This window comes from Vombatus ursinus, unplaced genomic scaffold, assembly GCF_900497805.2.
Source record: "Vombatus ursinus unplaced genomic scaffold, bare-nosed wombat genome assembly UNPS02014789.1, whole genome shotgun sequence".
Classification (NCBI taxonomy): Eukaryota; Metazoa; Chordata; class Mammalia; order Diprotodontia; family Vombatidae; genus Vombatus; species Vombatus ursinus.
Window position 1 is genome coordinate 14,066,068 of NW_020954567.1, and position 24,780 is coordinate 14,090,847.

Consider the following 24,780-nt stretch of genomic DNA (forward strand, 5'->3'; position numbering starts at 1 on the left):
TGTATTGATGACATTTATTCTATGGTATGTGCTGTTTGTGTGTTATAGCCTCACTGCTAGTCAAGTCAACTCAACAAACATTTATTTGGTACCTACTGTGTGGCAAGAACTATGCTAAGCTTTGGGAATACAAAAACAAAAACTGTTAGCTCTGTTTGAGGCAGAATTGTGTTTGAATTACCCTCGGATCTCTCTTGGTTGCTATCACAATGCTGTATGAAAACAAAATTCACAGGGTAACCAAATCCAAGGGACTCACATCACAGATTTCTAAGAAACAGTCACTGGATGGATGAATGAACAAAACCAATCATGCTCAGCCCTCAAATCCTTTCAAAATTTTTTTATTTTTTAGATCTTAGAACCAAGATGTCCAATGACCTCTGAGCTTATATCTTTCCATGGATATTTGCATTCTAAATGGCCTTCCTTTGTCCCCACATCAGCTCATTTAAAAACACTATTAATAATAACTAGCATTTCTACAGTGCTTCCAGATTTGATAAGAGTTTTGCACGTTATCTCATTCTGATCTTCACAACGATCCTGTGAGGTGGGTGCTATTGTCACCCCCATTTTACAGATAATGACACTGAGGCTAAGAGAGTTAAAATGACTTGCCCAGGGATATTCTGTGAGATGCCATCTGACAACTGCTGCTGTAGGTGCTGCAGCCACAGCCATCGATAATCAAGAGAGTGAGACCAATGACTTTGTGCAGCTCTGCCTCACTTAAATCCAATTCATGGGCAAGTCAAGGTATCAGCCCATGATATCATTGGTCCTCTTTGAAAAGTGAAGGAGAGACAACAATAACCAGCAGCCCAGCAAAGAAAGTTTTGCTACCAAAGTCCTTGTCACTGTCAAATTGTTCAATGCCAGAAACTGATAGGATTTTGTCACCGAAAATGACAGTAAAGAAGAGGCATTTCATTACCATCCACTTTGTTGTGGCTCCCTGCAAACTATGGGATTTTGCCGTCTGGCTTGCAGCTAAAAGCTTCCATGTATTGTTTCCCTATTAGAATTTGAGCTCCTTGAAAGCAGGAAATGCCTTGATTTTTCTGTTTTTTATCCCCAGCACTTAGCACATGCCTTGTATATACAGTAATAAGCATTTAATAAATGCCTTTTTTCATTCACTCATTCATTCATTTATTCATTCACACAGCTTGTAAATGTTGGAGATAGGATTTGAACTCAGGTTTTCTTGGCTCCAAGTCCAGTGCTCTAACCATGATGCCACCCAGCTGTCTCAGATTTTTTTTCCTTCATAATACTACCCTAAGATGCATGGACTGAAGGCCTTTATCTAGTCTAACATATTGGAACATATCATTTCTAACAGAGAGATGCACCCTTTGGGACATTAAGTCAATGACTGGGCACTTACGGGTGGTGAAGTTGGTGTTGATGGTACTGCTGGTCAGAGGTCCATTGGTGGCATACATGGTGATTGTGTAGTGAGTATTAGGAAGCAGGTCCACAAGCTGGTACTCTTCATTGATTCCATCCACTAGGATTGTTTCCCCGGCAACTGAAATGAGGTGCATATGGATATGAACTGAATAAGGAATCCCTGCTCAGGAAAGGCCCACTTGAAACCAAGGCAATATTGCTAGATCATAAGACATAAGCCCAGAGCTGGAAGGAGCCTTAGAGATCATCTAGTCTAACCCCCTTCACCATAGATGAGGAAACTGAGCCCCAGAGTGGTTCAATGACTTGCCTCCGGTCACATACACAGGTAGTAGGTGAGAGAGGGAGGATTTGAATGCAGGTCCTTTGACTTTGGGTCCAGCATTATCTGTGGCCTTTCCCGGGTCTTCCTCTTGAGGATTATCTTCTAGTTACACTGTGTATATCTTTTATATATGTTGTTATTTGCATGTTGTCTCCCCCATGAGGATATGAGCTTGTTGAGTGTAGGGACTGTGTTTTTGCCTATCTATGTGAGCACAGCCCCTGGCACATAGTAGGCACTTAGTAACTGGTTGTTGACAGACCGATGGACAAATCATCGCTTTTATGGTTTGGCTGCCTTTTGTTATGTTTCACCATGTGTGGGAGGGGGGAGGAGTAGAGAAAGACTCCTTCCTCCTCTGGTTCTCAGATTTATCGTCACTGCCTTGTGGCTTCATCTCCAAGCAGGATAGTTATCCTATATCCTTCCCCATGCCCCCAACCCAATCCCAGGGCACACACAGGCATGCACACCTGCCCACTCACCCAAGTTTGGAGAAACCTACCTGTGAAGTGTGTTAGTACAAGGACGTAGTTCTCCACTTCACCCACAGGTGATTTCCACTGTAGCAGAGCTTCTGTTGGGGTGATGTTGGTGGCAACCAGATCTATGGGATTGTCCATGGCTGAAAGGGAGTAGGGAGTGTCAGATGAGAGGGTAAGGGGTCAGGTAAGGGGGAGGGGAGGTGAAGAACAGCAGACCTTTACCTGGCAGGATTCCATTAAGCGCAGATCACAGGTTTAGGTGGAAGGGGCATTAGACACCACCTAGTTCAACCCCTTTGTTTTACAGATGACGAAACTGAATGACATCCAGAGGCACTTGAGTGACTTGCCAAGGCTACACCCTTAAAAAATGGCAGAACTAGGATTTGAATCCATGTCCTCTGATGCCACTGTCCTAGGCACAGTCATAAATCAGGGAAAGTTTTTTTCCCAGCCTCTGGCCTCTCTCGTGCCCATTTGTTCCTATACCCTCGCCCAGAGAGCCAAAGAACGTTAGATCTGGAAAAGGCTGTAAAGACAATATGGACCACCCTCCATCCCGTTTTACAGATGAGAACACTGTCTGGAGAGATAGTGACTCACCCAAAGTCACATAGCTAATTAGAGTCAGAGTACCCAAGTTTCTCGACTCTGAATCTGATGCTCTTTGCACTGTAATGTCCTGGTTTTCTCATTCTGTCACACCCCCTCTTCTTGGTTCATGTATTCATTCCTTTTCTGGTTACTGATTTACTGGTTATTCATTCCTTTTACTGGTTACCTGAGTCAATCAGCTACCATTTATTGAGCAGCTGTTCAATATATGAACACATAGCATGGTCCTAAATACTGGAGGGGAACACAACAAGAATACAAGGCAACTCACCCTCCAGGAGTTTATAATCAAGTTGGAAAGATAAGAGAGGTTCTTGTGAAACTGTTAAACTAAGTTTTATCTTGTTAGGAAGGAAAGCAATCTGATCAACACACTCACACTAAAGGCGTTAGTGATTCAATTTATTCTTCCTGGTCTATCTGCATTTTAATGTGTTTAGAAAGCCTTGTCTGGAGAAAGTCATGCTTTCAACCCAAAGGAATGAACCTTGCAGGGCAGAAGTGCAGATAGCTTGCATGGCACCTGGGGCCAGGAAATATTGGAGGTCAAGTGGACTTTCCCAGTGCCACTCCAATCTCACTGCAAATGTGATTACCTACTCCACGCACTCAGAAGGTCCTCCCTGCTGCTGGACATTCTTTCCCTGGGCATAGAAGGCAACTTGGGAGAAGCCAGTGTTTCTCTTACTGGGTAGGTGGAGTTTGCTCACCTCATGATAGGCTTGTGATCAGAGAGGGAGCCCTACTCTATCAGACTCTTCAACAGAGGCTAAGTAAGTAGTCTAATGTGCCGCCTTGCCTTTATATATCATGTCGTTGTAGTTCATACTTCAATTTTGAAAAGGACATCATGGGGTAATGTCTTGACTTGCATGAAAATTGGATTTAAGTGAGGCAGAGTTGCACAAAGTCATCAGCCTCATTCTCTTCCAGAGTCATTGAAGTCCAGTGGCAAGACAAAAGTCAGGACAACTAGCAATGGTCTGAGATGCAGTGGATGATCTTGGCATCTTTGATGTCTGACTAGACTCTAACTGCTCCACATTGCCTGTTTCAGCCACCTTCGTGGCCACTGGACCAAATTGTTCTCATCTGTCTATCTGAATATAACATGCTATGCATGCCTGGAGGGCACCCTCCATTTCTGCTTTTTCAAATCTTTTTCTTCTTTCAGGGCTCAGCTCAGGTGTCATTTCTTTTATGAAACCTTCCCTTACTCATCCCTCTCCTCTCCCTCCCCCATCCCCACCCAAAGCTAGAAATTATCTTTCCCTTTTTTAATATCTCATACTCTTGTCTTTGGAGCTCTCATGAACATTTCTCAGAATCTCAGAATTTGAAGAGAACTCAGAGGCCATCCAAGTCTAACCAACAACTGAAGAGGATACCAACATCTCTGACAAATGGTAACCCAGTCTCTACTAGAAGACCTGAAATGATGGGGAAATCACTACCTCAAATAAAATTTCATACATACATGCACACATATCACTTTAAGCTTAAAAGCACCATAAAAATAGTAGCTTGTAATATCACAGATTGTAGAGCTGAAAGGGACCCAAGGTACCATCTAGTCCAACCCCATATTTTCTAGATGAGGAGAATGAGGCTTGGACAGTGATTTGCCTAAGGTTACACAAGCAGTAAGTGGCTGAACTGGGATTGGAACATGAATCCTCTAACTCCAGATCTAAGCCTTTCCTCCTTACCCCACACTGCCTTTCTAGCAGCTTTTCTCATCATTACTACCCCCTGAGAAAGCTCTCTAGGATTTTGGACAGCTCCAGCTGTAAGAAAATTTTTAGCTGCATTTCCTAATTTATATTCTAACTGTGATAGTCATTTGTGTGTTTGTCTTATTTCTCCTACCAGATTGTTAATTCCTTAAGGGCAGGGACCATAACCTGTCCCATTTTTGCACCTCCAATTTCTAGAATATCACACTGTAGGCACTTTATAACTGTTTGCTGAATTAAATTAGTTTGAATCAACCCATGCTTCTTGGGACCAATGTCTATGACTGGTCTGTCTCTGTTCTCTACTTGAGTTTCCAGAGCTTGCCTACCATTCTCATACCCTAGATACACCTAGAATTTTAGGTTGCCCAAACACTCTGAAAATCTTAAGAGATTATTAAACATGAACTTTGCATCACTGGCTACTGCAAATGAGATCCAGGTGAGATTAAGGGTGGTAATTACAGAGAAGCTAGCATTAGTTAGAAGCAGAATGGTGCAGCCCCAGAGATGTCAGACATTCCAAGCTGCATCTGCAGAGTACTCTGGTCAGAGTCCAGATTAAAATATAATTGGGAAATATTTAACAAAATAAATTAAAAATATAATCAAGTATAAGTTATGTTTATTTGTGGTTTTCTTAGTCCATATGTGGCCCCTCAGGGATCTTCATGTAGAGTTCAATGGCTCCCCATTTCTACTTGAGATTGACAGCACTGGCGTGGTGGATAGAGAGCAGGCTTTGCAGCCTGGAACACCTGAGTTTGAGTCCCTGCCTCTGACACATTGGCTGGATGAGTCCTGGAAAGTCACTTAACCTCTCATTGTCCCAGGAAGCTCTGCATTGGTAGAGATAATTTCCTCACCAAACAAAAGCTGAGTATCCCAAACTAAAATTTTAGAGATAAGATACTTGTCTCGCTATACATAACAATCTGTGTAAATGCCCAAGTCACCTCCCTGAGGCTAAATGTGATAAATATGCTGGAGAGGGACCCATTGTCAACAAATTTAAGATCATAGACCTTATGCACCCAAAAAGCAAAATATGAGCTCCCAGGCTAGGCATACCTGAACCATGGTGAGGGGAGTCAGTGTTAACGGCCATTTCTGATTGGTTGTCATTAAGCATCTGCTTTAGGAGCGCCTGTTCTTCATAATTAATAGCCTCAATAATGGTGGTGGTGGTGATGATGATGATGAGGCTAGTTCACATTTATATGTCTTGGTGGTTTAAACAGATGGGCATGGCCATCTGAGTGATGCAGTGATGCCCACAGAATTATAAAAGGCCAAGAGCAGGTATTCTTAACATGAGTTCAATGGGCTAGGGATTTCAGGATGTTTCATGAACAGAAATGGAAAAATTACATTTTTTTCATTAGATATGATATTATTATTATTGATTATTAATTATTTTCATTAACCTGAAATTTTGAATTTCCTTCAATTATTAAAAAAAATATTCTGGGAAGAGGTCTGTAGACCTCACCAGACTGTCAAAGAGGTCCTTGACCCCTCAAAAGTTAAGAACCTTTAGCCTCAAGGAAGTTCTGCAATGTTGGGTAGAGAATCCATTGATGATTCATGGGAGGGTATAGGTAAGAACCATGGAGGATGAGGATGCAGAGGAGTTGTATCGAACAAAGTACACTAGCTTTGATGATATCCATTGAACATTGGAAGTATGTAAACCTTACAAAGTATACAAATAGACAAACGTTTTTTGATTAACCAGAGATTTCCCCTGCTCCCTTTGCTTTCAGCCAGGAAGCTTCTGAAAATCCCTAGGATGAAAATATTTCCAGTTGGCAACGGACCTAGATTTCTAACATTCTTAGGCAGGCTGAAGCAGCTTTCCATGGCTCACTGGGTACCAGTTCTTAGACTCAATCACCTCCACAGTCTCTTTTAGTTTGAAATCTATGCTCTCTGTGTGATTTGGTTTACTGACATAACTAGGAACTATGCTTAACAGAATGAGAAGAGGAATTACATGAAAGTATGGATAGGCTTCTAGCAGGAAGGGAGCCTAGTCTAAGGAGAGGGTTAGCAAATCTATAGGATCCTGTTGGGAGAGGACTTCATGGTTCCTATAGGAATCTTTGCACTGTCTTCCAGATGTTTTTCCCAGACTGCTGACAATGTGAGAAGAAGCAATGAGGAATCCAGGAAGTCGATTTTCATTCATCTCAAAAAGCACTGTCTCTTGCTTGGTGGTGGGTGCAAAGAAATTCCCCAATATTGGGGTTAACTAAGGCTGCTGCCCTGCTGAGAGAGCCCCACCTTTTTCCCATTCACTGTGGTTACAGTGAAGGTGGAAAGACAGATGGTCTAGGCTAGACAGATTGCTTTGGGCTGCTGCTAAGGTTATTCAGAACAGGCTTAAATAATCATGCCTAGTGATCTGCAAGTAGGAGCATAGACCCAGAGCTGGAGACCAGTTAGTCCAACTTTCTCATTTTACAGATGATAGAACAGAAGCCCAAGGAGGTTCAGTCAGTTGGCCTGGAGTCACACTATGTATCAATGATAGGGTTTAAAGTCAGGTCCTCTGATTCCAGTGCCAGATCTGTTTCCATTATACCATCTGTCTAATAGTAGATGCTTAATAAATGCTTGTTGCGGGATAGCTAGGTGACATAGTAGATAGAGCACCAGCCCTGGAGTCAGGAGGACCTGAGTTCAAATCCGGCCCCAGACACTTAACACTTACTAGCTATATGACCCTGGGCAAATCACTTAACTCCACTGCCTAGCCAAAAAAAAAATGCTTATTGGATTGCTTATATCATGTATAGACCACATATTAAACATAATATGGCATGCACAGTATATAAGAGTATGAGATAATAAATAACACAGGGTACAAGGTATATAAATATATGTGGCATATTATAATATATTACAAATGCTATAAAAGGTACTTACATAGAGCTATGCTATATAAATATTACAAAGTACTTTATAGACATCTAATTTAATCCTCACAGCAATCCTGTGAGGTGAGCAGTGTCAGAATTATGCTAACTTGGCTGAGGAGGAAATAGAGATTCAGTGTGATTGACTTGCCCAAGTTAACACAACTACGAAGTTAGGGAAAGCAATGTTATTTAGTGGATAGAGCACTGGACCCGGACACTGGAAGATCTAAGTTCAAATACCACTTCAGATACTTACTACCTGTGTGACTCTGGGCAAGTCAGTCACAATCATTATGAGCCTCAGTTTTTTCATCTGTAGACTAGGAGTAATAATAGTACCTATGTCCTAGGGTTGTTATGAAGACCAAAAGAAGTATAACATATAAAGTGCTTTGCAGATGTTTAAAGTGTAAATTTAATTTATCTAATTAATTATTTGTTTGTTGAATGACATATTATTTATTAATTTTTAATTATATTTAAAAATTAAACTTTTAAAGTGCCATATGAATGTTAGCATTAATGTGAAGACAGCTAGCTAGTGGTGTAGTAGATAGAGTGTTGGACCTGGAATGAGAAAGACTTGTTCAAAACCTCTCTTAGACACTTACTAGCTGTGTGACCCTGGGTAAGTCTCTTCATCCCTGTGAGCCTCAGTTTCCTCATCTGTAAAATGGAGATAATAATAGCACTTATCTCTCAGGCTTGTTGTGAGGATTAAATGATAAAATATGTAAAAGTGTTTTGTGAATCTTAACACATATAATAAATGTTAGATATAATTATTATTCGTAGTAATAATAGTAGTAGTATGATTAGGATTCAAGCTCAGGATTTCTGACTACCCCCAGTGTTATTTCCATTGGACAATGTTGCCCCACTCTGGGCTAGGATGACTGAATTCTTGGTGAATCAGGGTGTGCTTGCATAGGGACCTGACAGGGAGGGCTATTGAAGTGTATTAGCTGGTCTAAGGCTGAAGAGGAAACTGAGTCTTGCCCTTCAAGTAAGAATTTAAAAAAAAATAGACTGACTAGCTGTTTTTCATCTCCATTAATAATAATAATAATAATAATAATAACAATTGATGTTTATGTAGCTATTTTAGGATTGTAAAGCACTTTGCATACATTATTTCTTTTGATCCTCCACAAGATCCTGTCAAGCAAATAATGAGTGCAAACAATAAATCCTCTGAAGTGTCCACGTATTCAAATTAGCGCTATTTGAAGTTACAATTATGTAAAATATGCTAATCGGTCATAACACAAAGGAAATATGCAGCATTAAATTGAATCATATGAGGTTATTTGTACTAATGGGGACTCAGCTGTATATTTATTCTGCAAATAAGGGAGCTGAAAAAGACCTCAAAGATTATCTGGTCCAACCTCCTCATTTTACTGAAGAGGAAACTGAGGTCCAGAAGAGTTAAATGACTGGGATACAATTAATGGGCATCTGAGACAGAATTTGAACTTGGAATTCCAAGTCTCATACTCTTTCCACTACACCATAAGTGAACAAGGACAAACACAGCTACCCTCTGAGGGATGTAGGTCACTGTTTATAGGGGGCTTTCCCAACACAGACTCTTAGTACTGCAGTGAGTTGCCAAGGGAGACTGTGGAGTTTCCTTCTCTGGAGGGCTTTAAAAATAGGACGGATTCTCACCTGTCTGGGGATGATTCAGTGTTTATACAGCAACTTCCTTCCATCATGGAAGCTTAGAAAGGTTCCATATGCTTCATGCTTTGTAAGAGAGCACTTTCCACATCAGAAGCTAAGGCTTGGTGTAAATGCCCTCTGAAATTCTTGACACTTTTAACTCTGAGTAATGGTAAAATCAGTGACAGTGCTGGAGAAGAGATAATGAAATGTATCTCCTGCCTTGGGCAGAAATGTGTGTGGGAAATAGGACAGAATATTATAGACAGTATCAGACAGGGTTTCTGTATTAGATGTTTTTGCTTAATTGTTTTCCTTTGTCACAAAAGAGGGGTCAACCTAGGGAAAAGATTTCAATGTGGAGACAAAAGACAGAGGACCATCGACTTAGAATTGCAAGGGATCTTAGAAGACACCATTCTCTCTCATTCTCATTCTATAAATGATATCTCTTATTCTATAAATGAAGAAAATAAGTCCCAGAGAGGTTAAGTGAATTCCCCAGGAACACACAGTAAATACCTGAGACAAGATTTAAACTCAGGTGTTCTTGACTCTAGGTCCAGCCCTATTTCTACCATGCCATCAATAAAACTTATTTAAAAAAATAACTCCAGGACCTGCTAGGCAGTGAGTGACTATTACTGCAATTTTACAGAGAGACATGAGGAGTTTTTAAGCAATTATGAATCACCTAGCATTATTCAATGTGCTGCTAAGTGTTTAACAACTGGCTCTTTTAAAAAGAAAAAGTGTGCATGGCACATTTCTAAGTTCAATCAGCAACATTAACATCTCCATCATTTTCTTAAGTCAAGATAATCAACAAAACAATACATCAAGACACGATTTGCAGCATTTACTTATTTCTGAGGTATAAATGCTCATACTGAAAATTTAACAACTGGCTCCCACAAGCCAGTATAAGCTGGCTCTAGTGCACTCCCGCCTCTACAAAAATGGGGTCACTCACTGCTGACCCAGGGTTCTCTGTTTTAGGTACAAAGGACTTCACTTTTTGCCTCTCCTACTTTCAATTACTGGGGGAATTCAGGGGCTAGGGCATAGCTGAAGAAGTAGACAGCTGGGGCCTTTCCAGAGCAGTGTAAGCTTAAGCTGGTAATAGATTACATCTGTAGAATGCTTCACCATTTTTAAAAGTGCTTTAATATATGTGATCTTGTTTAATCTTTACAACAGCTATGCATGGCAGATACTATTATCCCCATTTCATGGGTGAGAAAACTGAGGTTGCAGAGAGTTTAAATCACTTCCCCCCCCCAAGTTTCATGGTGGAGCTAGGACTAGAACTCAGATCTCCCTTTATCCTAGCCCAACGTTCTTTTCATTCTGCTGTATTGTTGCATGGAGAGCACTGCTGGAAGGGAAGATCAATGTGTGGGGCCAGTGCCTGTGGTGAGAGTCATCCTACCTGTATGTACAAGTGTGCAGATGCGCTCACTCTCCTCTCGGCCTCGAACACTGTTCAGGCTGATTTCGTATTCTGTAGCTGGATACAGGTTGGTGACGGTGAATTCGTTGACTGTGTTGGGCACCACTGAGCTGTCCAGTCTCCCCACTAGGAAGAATAAAAACTCACTGTTAAATTTCAGCAGTGACTTCCATATTTCAGAAAACCTAATGTCTAGCATGAATGGGAGATCCAAATGGCTGTTTGGGTGCAAACAAATTAGGGATGAAGGAGCTAGTGAGATTCAAGGTTCCTCCCAATCAAGATGTTAAAAAAAATGAAGATGCTAGTTGGTTTGTCTATGAGATGGCAACTTCCAAGGCACCTTCTCATCTCTTCCTGTGCACCAGGTTAATACCTAAAGGTATGGCTGCAAAAAATTATCCTGGCATTTCATGGGAGGGGATATTCTGGCAAACTCTTCATTTCCATCACCCCCTGCCCCCATCATGGGTGTGATTATTCACTGCATCTCATCATGAACCAGGTTCTGGCAAGAGCTGAACATGACGAATGTGCAAAGCCCAATGCCAGCTTCCTTTGATTTGCAGCTTGTCCAGTGTGGCAGAGGCTAGATGGGTACCATGCCAATTGTTTTAGTATAAAGGCACCTCTGCTATTCCTGAAGACATCCCCTGGGGTTCTAGTTCTTAGACTTTATTCCCCCACCTTAACTTCCATAGAATCATAGAATCCCAGCTTTGGGAGGAACTGTCAAATTGCAGAACCAGGGAATTTTTGAAATGGGTTTTTGAGGTCTTCTATCACCCCTAAACTGCCCACCTTGGGCTCTATTATAAAGATGAGGCAGCTGAAGTCACCTGGTCCAGTCTCCTACCTAAAGTTTGAATCCTGGTTTATGCATCTCCTCATAGCAGGACAAATCACTTCTCAATGTTGCACAATAGGGATTAGTTAGTACTGCTGGTTAACAACTAATTTTTTCCCCTAGATTTTAATGAACTGCATTACATTTTGCTCCAGAAATAGGGTGGGAAGTAGGCAAGATTTTAATGGGATCCAACTGTTTTTTTCTACTTGAATTGCATTGAATTAAATCATCAAACTATTTAATATAATGGTACATCAGAAAATTACCATGGAAAGGAAAAAAAAAAAGCAGGCAGGGATGAGTCTGTTGCCCTCTGGTTTGTAATTACTCTTCTATGAAGATGCTTCTTCAGCTCCAAAGACCATTTAAGTTCATCGTTCATAGAATTAGAACTGAGAGAGACCTTAGAGGTCATCTAGTCCAAATTCTTTATGTTACAGATGGGGAAGCTGAGGCCCAGAGGGTTTAATGACTTGGCCCAAGGTCACATATGAAGTAAATAGCAGAGCCAATATTTGAACCCAGGCATGCTGGCATTCTTGTATGCCCCTGTGCCATACATTAATTCTTGTTAGGCTGAATAAATTAGTCACCACTGGCTTACCTTGTGTGGGTCGATAGGATACTCGGTAGTAGTCAAAAGATGCAATGGGAGGGCTCCAGGAGACAGTCACAGAGTCCTTGGTAACATTACTTATTACTATTTCTTTAGGAGGATCGATCCCTGGATTGGCAGGGTGAGAAACAAAGGCACAGGTTTGGAGAAATAACAACCACCCCCACCACCAAGTCCCTTTCCTTTCCTGTCCAGTCTAGGAGCCAATAACATTTGTGGTATAAATGAATAATTAATAAAAGAAGAAACATTTATCAAGTGCTTACCATGTTCAAAGAACTGTACTAATTGGAATTAGAAGCAAGACAGTCCCTGTTCTTAAAGAGTTCACATTCTAACAGGGGAAAACATTTGAATACTAGCATGGAAAAGTTCTCAACTGCATGAATGCCATCTTTGCCATCACAGGCAGACATTGGTCTAAAGGATTATTCCAGGAGAGCCTTACCTAAGACTTTGAAGACATGATGAAAGCTGTACATCAGATCATGGGATCACAGGCATTAGAGCCTAAAGGGGACTTGGAGGTCTTCTAGCCCTCTTATCTTACAGATGAGAAAACTGAGACCAAAAGATACTCAATGATTCGGTCAAGGTCACATAGGTAGTGAGTAACTTGACAGGGAATGTATTACATAGGAGGCACCCAAACTGCATGAGGTCAAGTTGGCTTAGGATAATGGCAAATAGGAGAAAGGGGAAGCTGGTAGAAGGTTAACTTCAACAAGATAAGACACTGGATTATGGAATCTTTAAAGTTCACAGAAGAGAAATCTTTGAATTGGGAGCAAAATGGGCAGTGTTTTGTTGCTTCTACAAAACCCTATACTCTGCTGATGTTTAGTAGAATGTAAGCTCCTTCAGGGTAGGGTTATTTTTGTTTTTTCCCCCTTAGCTTCTAGCACAGTGTTTGGCGCTTAATAAATGCTTGCTTGCTTGATTGTGGTAGCCCTTTCACTGCCATCTTTGGTCTAGTTTGAGAAGATTGACTAGTGACCATAGAAAGATTTCGAAGCATGAGCCCAGAGCAAATCCACTTCCTTAATTTTTTTTTTTACTGCTGTCTTACTTCTACTCTTCTCCTCCCCTTTCTCTCTCTTGACTTTACCTGTGGTGATGGAGCCCACAATTGGCTCAGAGGTCACCATCCCATGAACAGCCACCAGGTTTACAATGTACTCAGTGGCTGGTTGTAGACCCATCAGAATGGCATGCCTTTTGGTAGCATCCAATGAGACTTCCAAAGCCTCTTCCTCCTTATCTCGTGGATTGTAATTCAGCAGGAGCCTATCAGCTGGCGGGGATGGATCACTCCAGGTGATGTTTACACTGGAGGAAGTGACATGAGAGAAGTGCAGATGGGTGATGGGACGGAAACCTATAGACCAAAAGGAAAGTTGATGACTTAGGCACCAGCAACACAGCAGACCTTCCACAGCCTACTGCCTACAGACTAACATGGTCTGGAATTCTAGAAAAGCCTTACAAATAGGGACCAGGAGTCTTTTGGCCCCATTCCTCAAGACTGCACTTCCCCACAGAGAAATGGGCATAGGCTCACAGGCAGGAATGATGCCAGGGTCTGATTTTATTCCTCTGTGACTGATAATATTTGGCATTGGGTAATTCCAATGCTGTTCTAGGGCAGGGTATTTTTAGTCAAGGGAGATGCCCAGAAAGGACTGGGAGAAGACTGGGTCAAGGCTCCCTTTCCTGTGTACCTCTTGCTTTAAGCCAGTGTAGTAGAATAGAGGGCATCTCTTTTTCAAGAATGCCTGATTACTTTGGAAGACATGAATGCCTATTAGAAAGGAGTGAGCCAGCCTCTTTGGGCTGCTACTTTTCTTACTACTAACTTTTCTTGCTGCTTTTCTATTCTTACCACGTATTCTGGCATTCCCTCTTTCTCCCCCTCTTTCCTCCTTTTCCCTCTTCTCCCATTTCTCATTTTCTCCTCCTCTCCTTTTTTTCCTTCTCTCCCTCTTTTCCCTTTCTTATTTCTTCCTTTTCTCTTCCCCTTCTCTACTCTCTTCTTTCTCCTCCCTTTCCCTTCACCTTCTTTTCTCTTTCATGTAAACTACCTCCAAAAGACTCAGTTTTACCTACGAGCTCCTCTCTCTCTCTCTATTTCTGTCTGTCTCTGTCTCTCTTTCTCTCTCTGTCTCCTCCACCTTTCCCTTCATCTTCCTCTCCTTCCTGTTCATCCCCCCTTTCCTTTCTCATTCTTCTCTTCTCTCCTTGAAATAAGTATTAGAATGTATGTTGTCTATTTCAACTGCAAAAGCATGATGGATTTTAAAAACAAGAGAAAGGTTTTGCTCCCTGGAATGGCAGAGGTATGTAGGCAGGGGCTGGAGCTCTAGCTATCCCTCCCAGTCCTAAGACCTGTGATTTTCATGCCTTTGGGATGGGATCTGTGCCAAATCACTGGAAATCAAAACTGAACTGAGTTAGGTGTTTCTGCAGTCCCAGTACCTGTGAAGGCGTCCACTGTGGATTCCAAGCTCTGTTGCCTTCCCCTCTCTGCAGTAACTGATATGATGTATTCAGTACCAGGCTCCAGGTCTGTAAGTGTGTATGAGGTCCTGTCTTTGGGCACAGTGATCTCTGAGGACATTCCAGATGCAGGCGTGAAGGTGATTCTGTAATGGTCAATGGGACCACTGGCCTTGGTCCAGATGAGGGAGATGGAGGTCTCGGAGGAGGCTGTCACCATGAGGTCACGGGGACTGTCCAGATCTGTGGGCGAAAGGTGGGATCTTCATCAGATTCAGCTGAAGCAGTTTGTGGAAAAGCAGCCCGAGGCAGCATAGCCTAGCTCTGAGCAGAGCCTGGATTTAGCCTAGATGCCCCTGGGGGCTCAAGGTAATCAGATAGGGCTGCCAGCCACCAGGATTAGCCTGTCACTGCTGACAATGATCTCACACTTTGTTAGCACCTTGCATTTTGAAAGATGGCCAGCTGCTTGCAAACAGATGGACAATCAGCTGAAAGGTATTATTAGCTCAGACTCCCCTGGAATATATCCACCCCTGGGAGGAGGCTGCTTACAGATTCTCAGTCTTTTTTAAACGTGACGAATCCTCCCTGTTCCCATTCATTTTCTTTCTGTCTCTTTCTTCCTATCTGTCTCTGTCTCTGAGCAAGCTGCCTAATATAAAACCATGCTAACATTAAGAAGCAAGGTAACTATTTGGGTGATTTCACTCTGGCCACTCCCCACACCCCATCCAAATTCCAGTCACTTGGAGCCTAGGCAGGCCACTGTGATACAAGACTGGACTGAAGCAGGTTTAGGCATCCTGAGGCAGAGGACCCCTGGATTTTGGATTCATCTCAAATGGGAGGGGTTTCATAGGCCAAAAAGGGGGCAGGGGCTGATCAAGGAGCCCTATTCCTAACCTGAATGTGCATACCTGAGTCCCTGGGGTGGCCCTGGATTAGCCTAGTCTCTAGATGATGTCTCTAGGGTGGTATAGAATTTGATGGGACTTCTCTTTGCAGTTTGGATTATGTAATCCTTCCAGGTTGTCTTGGTCTGGACCTGAACCTTGGTGATGATTCCAGAACCTGCTCCATTGATAGGAATTCAGGAAACTGGCAGGGTCAGCTCACCATCAGATTTACTACACTGAAACTTAGCATGATGGGGGAGGCACAGCTCCATTCCAAGACTGATTTCACTCCACACCTGTGCCTGTTTGAAATCTTTCCCCTCTCTCTTTCATTTTCATTTGTGACTGGTGCTTTTTCCCCCAGTAGAAATGTAAGTTCCTTGGAGGCAGGGGCCATCTCATTTTTGTCTTTTTATCGCCAGTATCTAGCATAATGCTTGGCACATAAGTGGTGCTTTGCAAAATCTTGTTGGATTGAATAACTCCTTTAGAACCTGGCTAACACTGACCAGATCTTTGAAGAATAGGGTTGAGACCTGGCTGACAGACCTCAACATCATTTCATATGATAAACACATTCAAATACTTCACTAGATTATTCCTTCTCTGCCACAATGCCCCTCCCCATGCCCAACCCAGGTGTTAGTAACTGAGAGTGGAAATGGACATTTGGGGGTATTGCTTTCTGATTGACTCTCCTATAAGACAAACCTTTGCATGCCATTGGAGGCAGTCAAGTTGGCTTCAGCTGATTCCTTGCATTGTGCTTATGGTCTCATGAGTGAGCATTAGTACTCATCTATCAATCTATACAAATTGATTCCCTTGTGGCAATACCTTTGTGACTCTCCTGACTTACCAGTCCTGGCATTTATGGTGGCTGGTACACTCTGTTGACTGCCCATGATCGCTGATATCCCAACACCATATTCTGTCCCTGGCACGAGATCTATCACCAGACACAAGAAGTGAAGGTTATATTTCTTGAGAAGTGCCCCCAAGGCTGAGTATCTTGGGCTCTCTCTTCCCTCCTTTCTCTCTACACTTTCTCCCTTGGTGATCTCATTAGCAACAGTGGGTTCAGCTACCACCTCTATGAAGTTGATTCCCAAATCCACATATCTAGTCCTTATCGCTCCTGAATTCCAGTTTTTTATTTCAAATTTCCTGCTGGAATTTCTGTAGGCATCTCAAACCCAACATGTCTAAAATGTGGAATTCATTATATTTCCCCAGTCCCTCACCTCCAAGCCCATATCTCCAGCCCTTCCCATATTTATTGATAGTACCATCATTCACAGTACAGTGGAAAGAATATTGCCTCCAGAGTCAGAGAACCTGGGTTGACATCCCACCTCTGATGAATATCACCTGTGTCATTGGGCAAGCCACCTAACTTCTGTGGGCCTCAGTTTCCCTATCCATAAAATGAGGAGGTTGGACTCAGTAGATTCCAAGGTCCTTCCTGCTCTGTAGCTATGGTCCCACGATCCTTTGCCATTCCAGTTACCCAGTTTCATGTCTTCTAGTCATCCTTAACTCTTCCTTCTCTCTTAACCTTCCCTAGTTATTCAGTTGTCAAATCTTTTTATTCCTGCACAGTATCTCTCACCTTTTCTCCACTTACACAACCCGTATACTAGCTTGGACCTCATCATTTCTCCCTAGGACTATTGCAATGGCCTTCTAATCAGTCTGCCTTTTTTCAGGATCTCCCCTTTCTAACCCATCTTCCAAGCAGCCGGCAAATTGATAGCCCTAAAATGTTGGTATGAATATGTCGCTGTCCTACTAGAAGCTCTTTGATGGTTACCTATTCCCAATAGGGAACGTCTCAGTCTATCATTAAATGCCTTTGGCAATCTGACTCCCACCTTTATTTCCTGTTTTATTTCAAATTCCTCACCTTCATGCATTCTCTGTTCTAGACAAACAGCCTGCTAACTGTTCTCTTTACATGACATTCTACATCTTTCTCCCATGCCTTTACACAAGTGGTCCCCCCTGTCTGCAATGCACTCTGTTCTCCACTCTGTTTCACAGAATCACTAGGTTCCTTCCTTCAAGGAAAACCTCATGACTTCCTCCTGCACTCAACCCTTCCCTGATCCTCTGAGTTTCTTAGCATTTTCCCCCTTTTGGAAATACTTGGTATACAGTTTGTATTCATTTACTTTATGTACGTAGTCTACCTTCCCCCACTTTGAGGACAGGGACTGTTTCATTTTTTGGCTTTTTATCCCAAAGGACTAACACAGTGCCTGGCACACAACAGGTACTTGATGAATATTTGCTGAATTGGATTGACATGAATTGGTCTGGTTTTGCATATGCCTGTCTATGCAGGAGTTAATTGGATTTTTCCTTTCTCTGTCCTGAACTCCTTTTCTGGCTACAATCCATTAATCATCTTATTTTACTTATTTTAGAAATTTACTCAGGAAGGATATTAGATGTTACCCAGGAACCTCTGCAACAGTGTTGGTCACCTATAGAAAAAGTGAGGAACCCCCTAACTTATCTATGATCTGTCATAATTGGTAATTTTTTTGGGGGGGAAGGGACTTCTTCCTGTTGTCCTCTGACCCTTCACTGGCATGTAGAATAGGGTCAAACTGGAAGAAAGGATCCCTTGCTTGACCTGTGGATAGACTTGAGAAATGGAGTGGGTTCAAGATGAAGGAGTCTAGGTGTGAGATCAAAGATGAGTCTTTAAAGCAAACTCTCTTGAATGTTGGGTAAGACAATTTATCCTGAGATCTCTGATGTGAACCGACAACAGGGCATCTTCCAGGAGAACTATTTCCTTGAAACACATGTGACAATCATTGTAATGTACTCTCTTATTTGGTAGGAAGCTATGTTATGAAGTAGGTAGGGAGGATAATATTATACCCACTTTATAGAAAGGGAAATTGAGGCATAGAGGAATCAAATGACCTATTCAAGATTTTCTCTCTCTCTCTCTTTCTCTCTCTCAAACACACACACACACACACACACACACACACAACTACTAAAGGATGAAGCTGGTCTTAGAACCTGAGTCTTTCAGTTCAGTGATTTCTCCAACACCATATTGCCTCCATTATGACCATTCATTCGTATGCAGAGATGTTGAGCACCCACTGGAAAATTACCATCTGAAGATGCGTATCAAATGCACTGGTGTGTACATCGCACATATGCCAGTCTTCCCTTTGGTTTTGGCTCACTGAAGCCTGAATCATTGAGTGCCTGCTCAGATCCATGATTTATGGTGTCTGGGTGTCAATGAAGTCCACATCTCTTGGCTTGGGCAGGGTTCCCTTTTTTTGCATCAAGTAAGTCTAGTGCCCTAGCATGCACATATGCAGTACAATTGTCTCCTGTCTGTATGCTAGACAAGCCCCTTGGCTGCAGAAATTAGATTACCTTTGAGACATAAACTAGTTCTCTGAGGCAGCTGATTGAGACCTTCAATTGCCTATAATAAAGAAGGAATTGTGAGACAGAGATGAAGGGTGACAAAGAGAGCAAGGGAGATAGGAATTATATGTTACCAAACTGATCTTACATATAACATTTTTGTCTAAGTTTTCTTATTTATGAAGCTTAAATGAAATGTTCAATAATTTACAACAGAATCATCTTCTCCTAGAAAACTGCCGAGCAGAATTTAGAGTGCTCTCTTTCTGGGTTTTCTGTCTAGGGGATGGGGAAGCAGGCATAAGGTTATAGGTTTGTGCTTGCTGGTTTCTTTTGATTTTTGGCAGCTTTCTCCCTGTGCTACAAGTGAATTGTTGCTCTTTGCCAGCAGGTAAAACACAATCCAGCTGCAAAAGAAAATGTGCATTCCAAGCACATCCTAGGACTACCCATAGATCAGTCCCCAAAGGACACTCTTTTGCAAGATCCCATTGGACTCATTGGTGGCCTATTTATCTCTTTACCCCCATCTCCTTTAGCTCCAGCTCAGCCCTTTCTTGAAAATGACTCAGATAATTACTTGTTTAGGATGTAGATTCCATCACCTGCCAGCCTCCTAGAGAATCCTTACTCCTGGTGAAAGGGACCTTAGTGGTCATTTATTCAAATTCCCACATTTAATAAATGAGAGAACTGAAGACTAGGATGGTTAAGGAACCTGTCCAAGATCATAGAGGTAATAAATGTTAGAGGTGGGGACTTAGACTCTAGACCCACCAGAGGTGCCTTTCTCACCTCACCCTCCTTCTTCATACCCTCGGCTGGCCCTGGGCCATCTCAGAATATATCTAGGAAGGCTGGAAGGTTGGAAGGCTTGCTACCACTTGGGGCTCCTTCCCCATTGGGTCCAGGGTGCTTAACTGTGAACACAGCTTGTTTGAGAGGGTACTCTCTTCCCTCCAATGAGATGGAGAGATATTGAGCCTTATCACTCACCCTACCTTTGTAGCCTGCACTGCTCAGGCACTCTCATCCAATCTGCCCAATGATGCCTGGGCATTATTATCCATCTGCACCCTGAGGACTTGCAAGTATTTCTATTTGCCCTTTAGCTAAACTTTCTTTTATTTCATCTCATTTCATTTCATAAATTCATTTCATTTTATTTCATCTCATTTCATTTCATAAATTCATTTCATTTTACTTCATTTCAATTCATTTCATCTCATCTCATCCACTCATTTCATAAAAATAATTTTATTTCATCACATTAGAATGTACTCTCCTTGAGAGCAGGGATGCTTTCTATGTGTGTCATTAGCACCTAGCACAGTACTTGGCACATAATACATATTTAACTTATCACTAGCATTTATCACCAAATGCTTCTTTATTCATTTATTCATGCTGTGTGTTCTTGTTTGATCCTTCCAACAACCCTGTAAGGTAGATATTACAGGTATTAATATCTCTCTTTACAAATGAAGAGTTCACGGTTCAGAGAGGTAAAGTGAGCATGGTCACACAGCTAGCAAGTGCCATTGGGGTAGAATTTGAACTCAGTGCTTCCTGACTTCAAGTACAATACTTTTTTCTTCCTTGCTCCTACTCTGGCCCACCTTAATTCCATTCTTCCCTAAATTCTACAGGTGGTTCAAACAGTCATTAGGTATTTGCTGAGCGTCTACAATGTCCTTTACATTCTGTTTATAAAACTCTGGGAATTATGATGAAGACATGTTCCCTTCCCAAGACGAACCCGCAGGAAGCAAGAATAAACAAACCAGTATGTAAGTAAATGCCTAAGTGTGTGGCACAGATTATAAATGGTGGAGTAGTTAAGGAAAACTTCCTGGTGGAGGCAGGCCTTGAAGAGTGGGTCTGATTTGAAGTGGATGTGAAAAGGGAGGGCATTCTAGGCAAGGGACCAATATGAGCAAAGGCCTCATTCAAATGGGAATGAAGCCTTGAGACAGTGAGAAGATTGAGCCAATCAGAACAGATTTCATTGTTCTGGAGCTCTGAGGACTAGGAAAGAAGCATAGGAAGTCCCCAATTTAGAAATGGATTGTATTCCAAATATTTGTTTATAAATTAGTTGTTATGAAGGTGTTTCCCACCTACCAATTTTGTCATACCTACTTTTTTTGCCTACCAACATTTTATCTTATTTTTAATTTATGGAATAAAACAAGCATTTCCATAACATAGTATAATTTTAAAAAGATGATTGCCTATGAAATGGCAAATTTATTATGTACAACTTGCTATTCTTTTTAAATATATAATAAAGTTATCATGTAAATTTCTCTTTTTTCTTCTCTCCCCCCAACCCCACCCTAGAGATGGACACAAATATGATACAAATATGTATGTATGTGCATGTGTGTATACATACATACGTACATACATACAGATACATAGATATGTAAAACCATTCTACACATGCTTCTATATATCAGTTCTTTCTCTGGATGCAGATAGCATCTTCCTTATATGTCCTTTGTAGTTAATTTGGGTATTTATAATAGTCAAAGTGACTTATTTGCTCAAAGTTGTTCTTAAAACATTATTGCTGTTACTGAATACCGAATTCTCTTGGTTCTGTTCATTTTGCTCTTCATTATTTCGTGCAAGTCTCTCCATGTTTTTCTAAGATCATTGAGCTCATCATTTCTTATAACATAGTAGCATTCCATCACTGTCATAGATGCCAGGCCCCCACACAAAAACTTATTTGTGCTGTAAGGCTGGCAATAACACCCTCCCTTCAAATCATGTGTCAAATAGTTCTTATTCCATCCAGAATTCCACCCAGTTCCTCCCAAAGCTGTGCTATTGGGGACCCCTGTCTCTTACCCCTGATCTACTTGACAGTGAGAATGGGGATTCCTCAGGATCTAAGCCACTGACAATGGCTCTCTCTATATACCTATGACAAAGGACTTTGGCAAGACATGAGCTGAGAACTGGGATATCAGTGGGGTAAGGATCTGTAGGGATTGGGGTTTCCTAAAAACAACCCACATTTATATAGTATTTTGAGGTTTATAAGGCACTTTCATCCCTAATAACAACACTGAAGGGGGTAGTGTAAATGTTATTATTCCACTTTTCAAATGAAAAATCCAAAATTCCAGGAGGTTCAATGACTTGCCCTTGGTCTTAGTAAGGATTAGGGATGAGATTCAAATACAGGTCTTTTGATTCTCAAGTTTCATGTTATTTTCCATCGTACCCTGCTTTGGCAGTATGGAGCACCAGAATGGGAGTCAAGGAGAGCTGATTTCTAATCCTGGCTCCTCAGTTAACCTGTTCAGTATGTGTCCTGGGGCTCTGTCTTGGGCCCCTATCTCTGCTCCTTCTATCCAGTTTCACTTGGTGGTCTCATCAGCTTCCACAGACTCAGTTATTGTCTCTATGCTGATGAGTCTCAAATCTACTTGCCCAGCTCTAACTTCTCTCCATTTTGACATCATCAACTGGCTATTAAACATCTTGAACAGCTTTCCTGTGGACATCTTAAACTCAGCATGTCCAAAACTGAACTCACTGATCTTCCCCCTAACTTTAACCCTCTTCCAAACATTTCTATTATTATCGAGGGTATCACTATACTCTCAGCCATCCAGACTTGCAACCTAGCTGTCATCCTTTCTTACTCATCATATCCAATCTATTGCCATGACCTATCAATTTACCTTGGTAACATCTTTTACATATACTCTCTTCTGACTTCTGACACTGTCACCACCTTGGTGCAGGCCCTTATCACCTCATGCCTAGACTATTGCAGTAGCCTGCTGATTGGTCTGTATGTCACAAGCCTTTCCACTCTGGTTCATCCTCCACTCAGTTGCCCAAGTGGTTATCCTAAAGTGCAGGTTTCACCATGTCATTCCCATACTCAATTAAGTTAAGTGGCTATCAATCATTTCCAGGATCTCTCTCTCTCTCTCTCTCTGTCTCTCTTTCTGTCTCTGTCTCCTCTTATATTGTTATTTTTGAAGGCAATCAGGATGAACTGGATTTGAACTTAGGTCCTCCTGACTTTAGGGCCAGTGCTCTATCCACTATGCCACTTAGCTGCCCCATACCCAACCTTTTTTAAATCTAGCGTCTTCCCTCTGTTGATTATTTCCAATTTATCCTGTGTATCTTGTTTGTACTAGTTGTTTGCATGTTGCCTGCCCTGTTAGATTGTGTTCTCCTTGAGGGCAGGGATTCTCTTTTGCCTTTCTTTGTATCCCCAGTGCTTGACACATAGTCACATTGACACATGTTTATTAACTGACCTGCTGACTCTGGGCTTCGGTTTCCTCAGCCACACTATGAGGTAATTAAACTAGAATGTCTCTAAAGTCCTTTTGAGTTTTCAAGTTTACAGTTACTCTTTTATGGGTCCATGAATCAACTTTTCAAGTCGGAGAGGGGAGGGCTGTTCCAAGTAACAGTCTGATAAGAGGGAAAGTGGAGAAAGGAAAAGAGGGAAATACCAATGGGTGGAGCCATGGAGGAAAAGGGGGTATCTGTGGCCACATGGCCCCCTAGCTGCATCAGCAATTCCTAGGGACCATTTATACATAAGGGCAGCGTGGTGTAGTGGAGGGAATGTTGAACCTGTTATTATTAGACCTGAGTATGAATCTCAGCCCTTCCACTACCACTTGTGTAACCTTGGGCAAATTGCTTTATCAGTTTTTTTCATCTGCAAAATGAAGGAATTGGATTACATGGCCTCTAAGGTCCTCTTATGAATTTAGGTTGGGAATTGCATATATTACAAAGTGATTTCATCTGCTGATCTTTATACACATTGGACACCTCTCTTTAAAAAATTGAAGTTAATTGATATATTTTGTCTTTATACATTTCCCAATGTATTCTTTTCTCTTACCCCCCTCTCCAAGAAACATACCTTAAAAAAAGAACCAAAAAGAAGAGGAAAAAAGTTCAGTAAAACTAACCAACATTTCAAAATAGTCTGATATTATATGCGATATTCCACATGTTGAGCCCTTTCTCTCTGGAAAGAAGCAAGGGGAGACAGCATGACTTTTTCTGAGAGCTCTAGGTAACTTCCTAAAACTGAAGGCACTCTGTTTTTCAGTGCTTACCTGGGATGTATGGGAAGGGCTTGGAAGAAATGAGACACTAAGAAATTAGAGACAATTAGATCATTGATATCCTACTTCTTAATCCAGATTTTGAGATCTCCTGGGTCAATGTTGTACCAAACTAGGTTTAGCACAAAGCCAAGGACTTTGAGGCTCTAACAACTTTGAAGTCTTCCATTTTATCTCCACTTTATCCCGCTCTGCCCTGCAAACCACAACAAAAAAGTCTGGTGGGGATAGAAGCCACCGGTGGGTGAGATGGGCCTATACATAGCCCCATCTGGACTTTACAGATGGAAAAATGCAGGTCTACACATTAATAAGCAATTAATACAGACCATTCATCTTGCTCTGTACCAAACTGGGGCATTGCAGTCAGCTACACCATTCTGTGCTCCTTAGAAGCGTGCATTAACTGCACATCTCTGATCAGGTTGTAGGTATGTCCTTGATGGGACCTCATTTTCGCCTCCCTGATTACTTTTTAAAGCAGAGTTGTTCAAGGTCTGTAATTTCTTAAATTCCTTTGCTCCCACTCCCTTGCTCCACAAAATACATTTTGCTCTCCATTAGGTTATATGGCATCTTCTTTGGTCCATTATTGTTAAAGGGAGAATCCAATGTAATTCAAATGTTACCTTATTAACTGCTAAGTCCAGAGTAAGCATTGTAAAAATATTTCACTTTTAAATGTTTTCAGTCTGAATAAAAGGAAAAATTGACCATTTAACCAATAGTGATTGTAAGACTGACAATTTGATTATGCAAA

At 41.6% G+C, this 24,780-nt stretch overlaps 1 protein-coding gene across 1 annotated transcript in view; it reads right to left on the minus strand.

The window, feature by feature from the left end:
• TNR (tenascin R) overlaps positions 1-24,780 on the minus strand; it is a 104,513-nt gene that overhangs the window by 34,134 nt on the left and 45,599 nt on the right. The window contains exons 8-14 of the mRNA XM_027868539.1: positions 16,346-16,435; positions 14,567-14,830; positions 13,200-13,469; positions 12,080-12,199; positions 10,605-10,751; positions 2,250-2,369; positions 1,394-1,537 (exon numbers count right to left, since the gene is read on the minus strand). Coding sequence (XP_027724340.1) covers positions 1,394-1,537; positions 2,250-2,369; positions 10,605-10,751; positions 12,080-12,199; positions 13,200-13,469; positions 14,567-14,830; positions 16,346-16,435 — 1,155 coding nt within the window. The remainder of the gene's footprint in view (positions 1-1,393; positions 1,538-2,249; positions 2,370-10,604; positions 10,752-12,079; positions 12,200-13,199; positions 13,470-14,566; positions 14,831-16,345; positions 16,436-24,780) is intronic.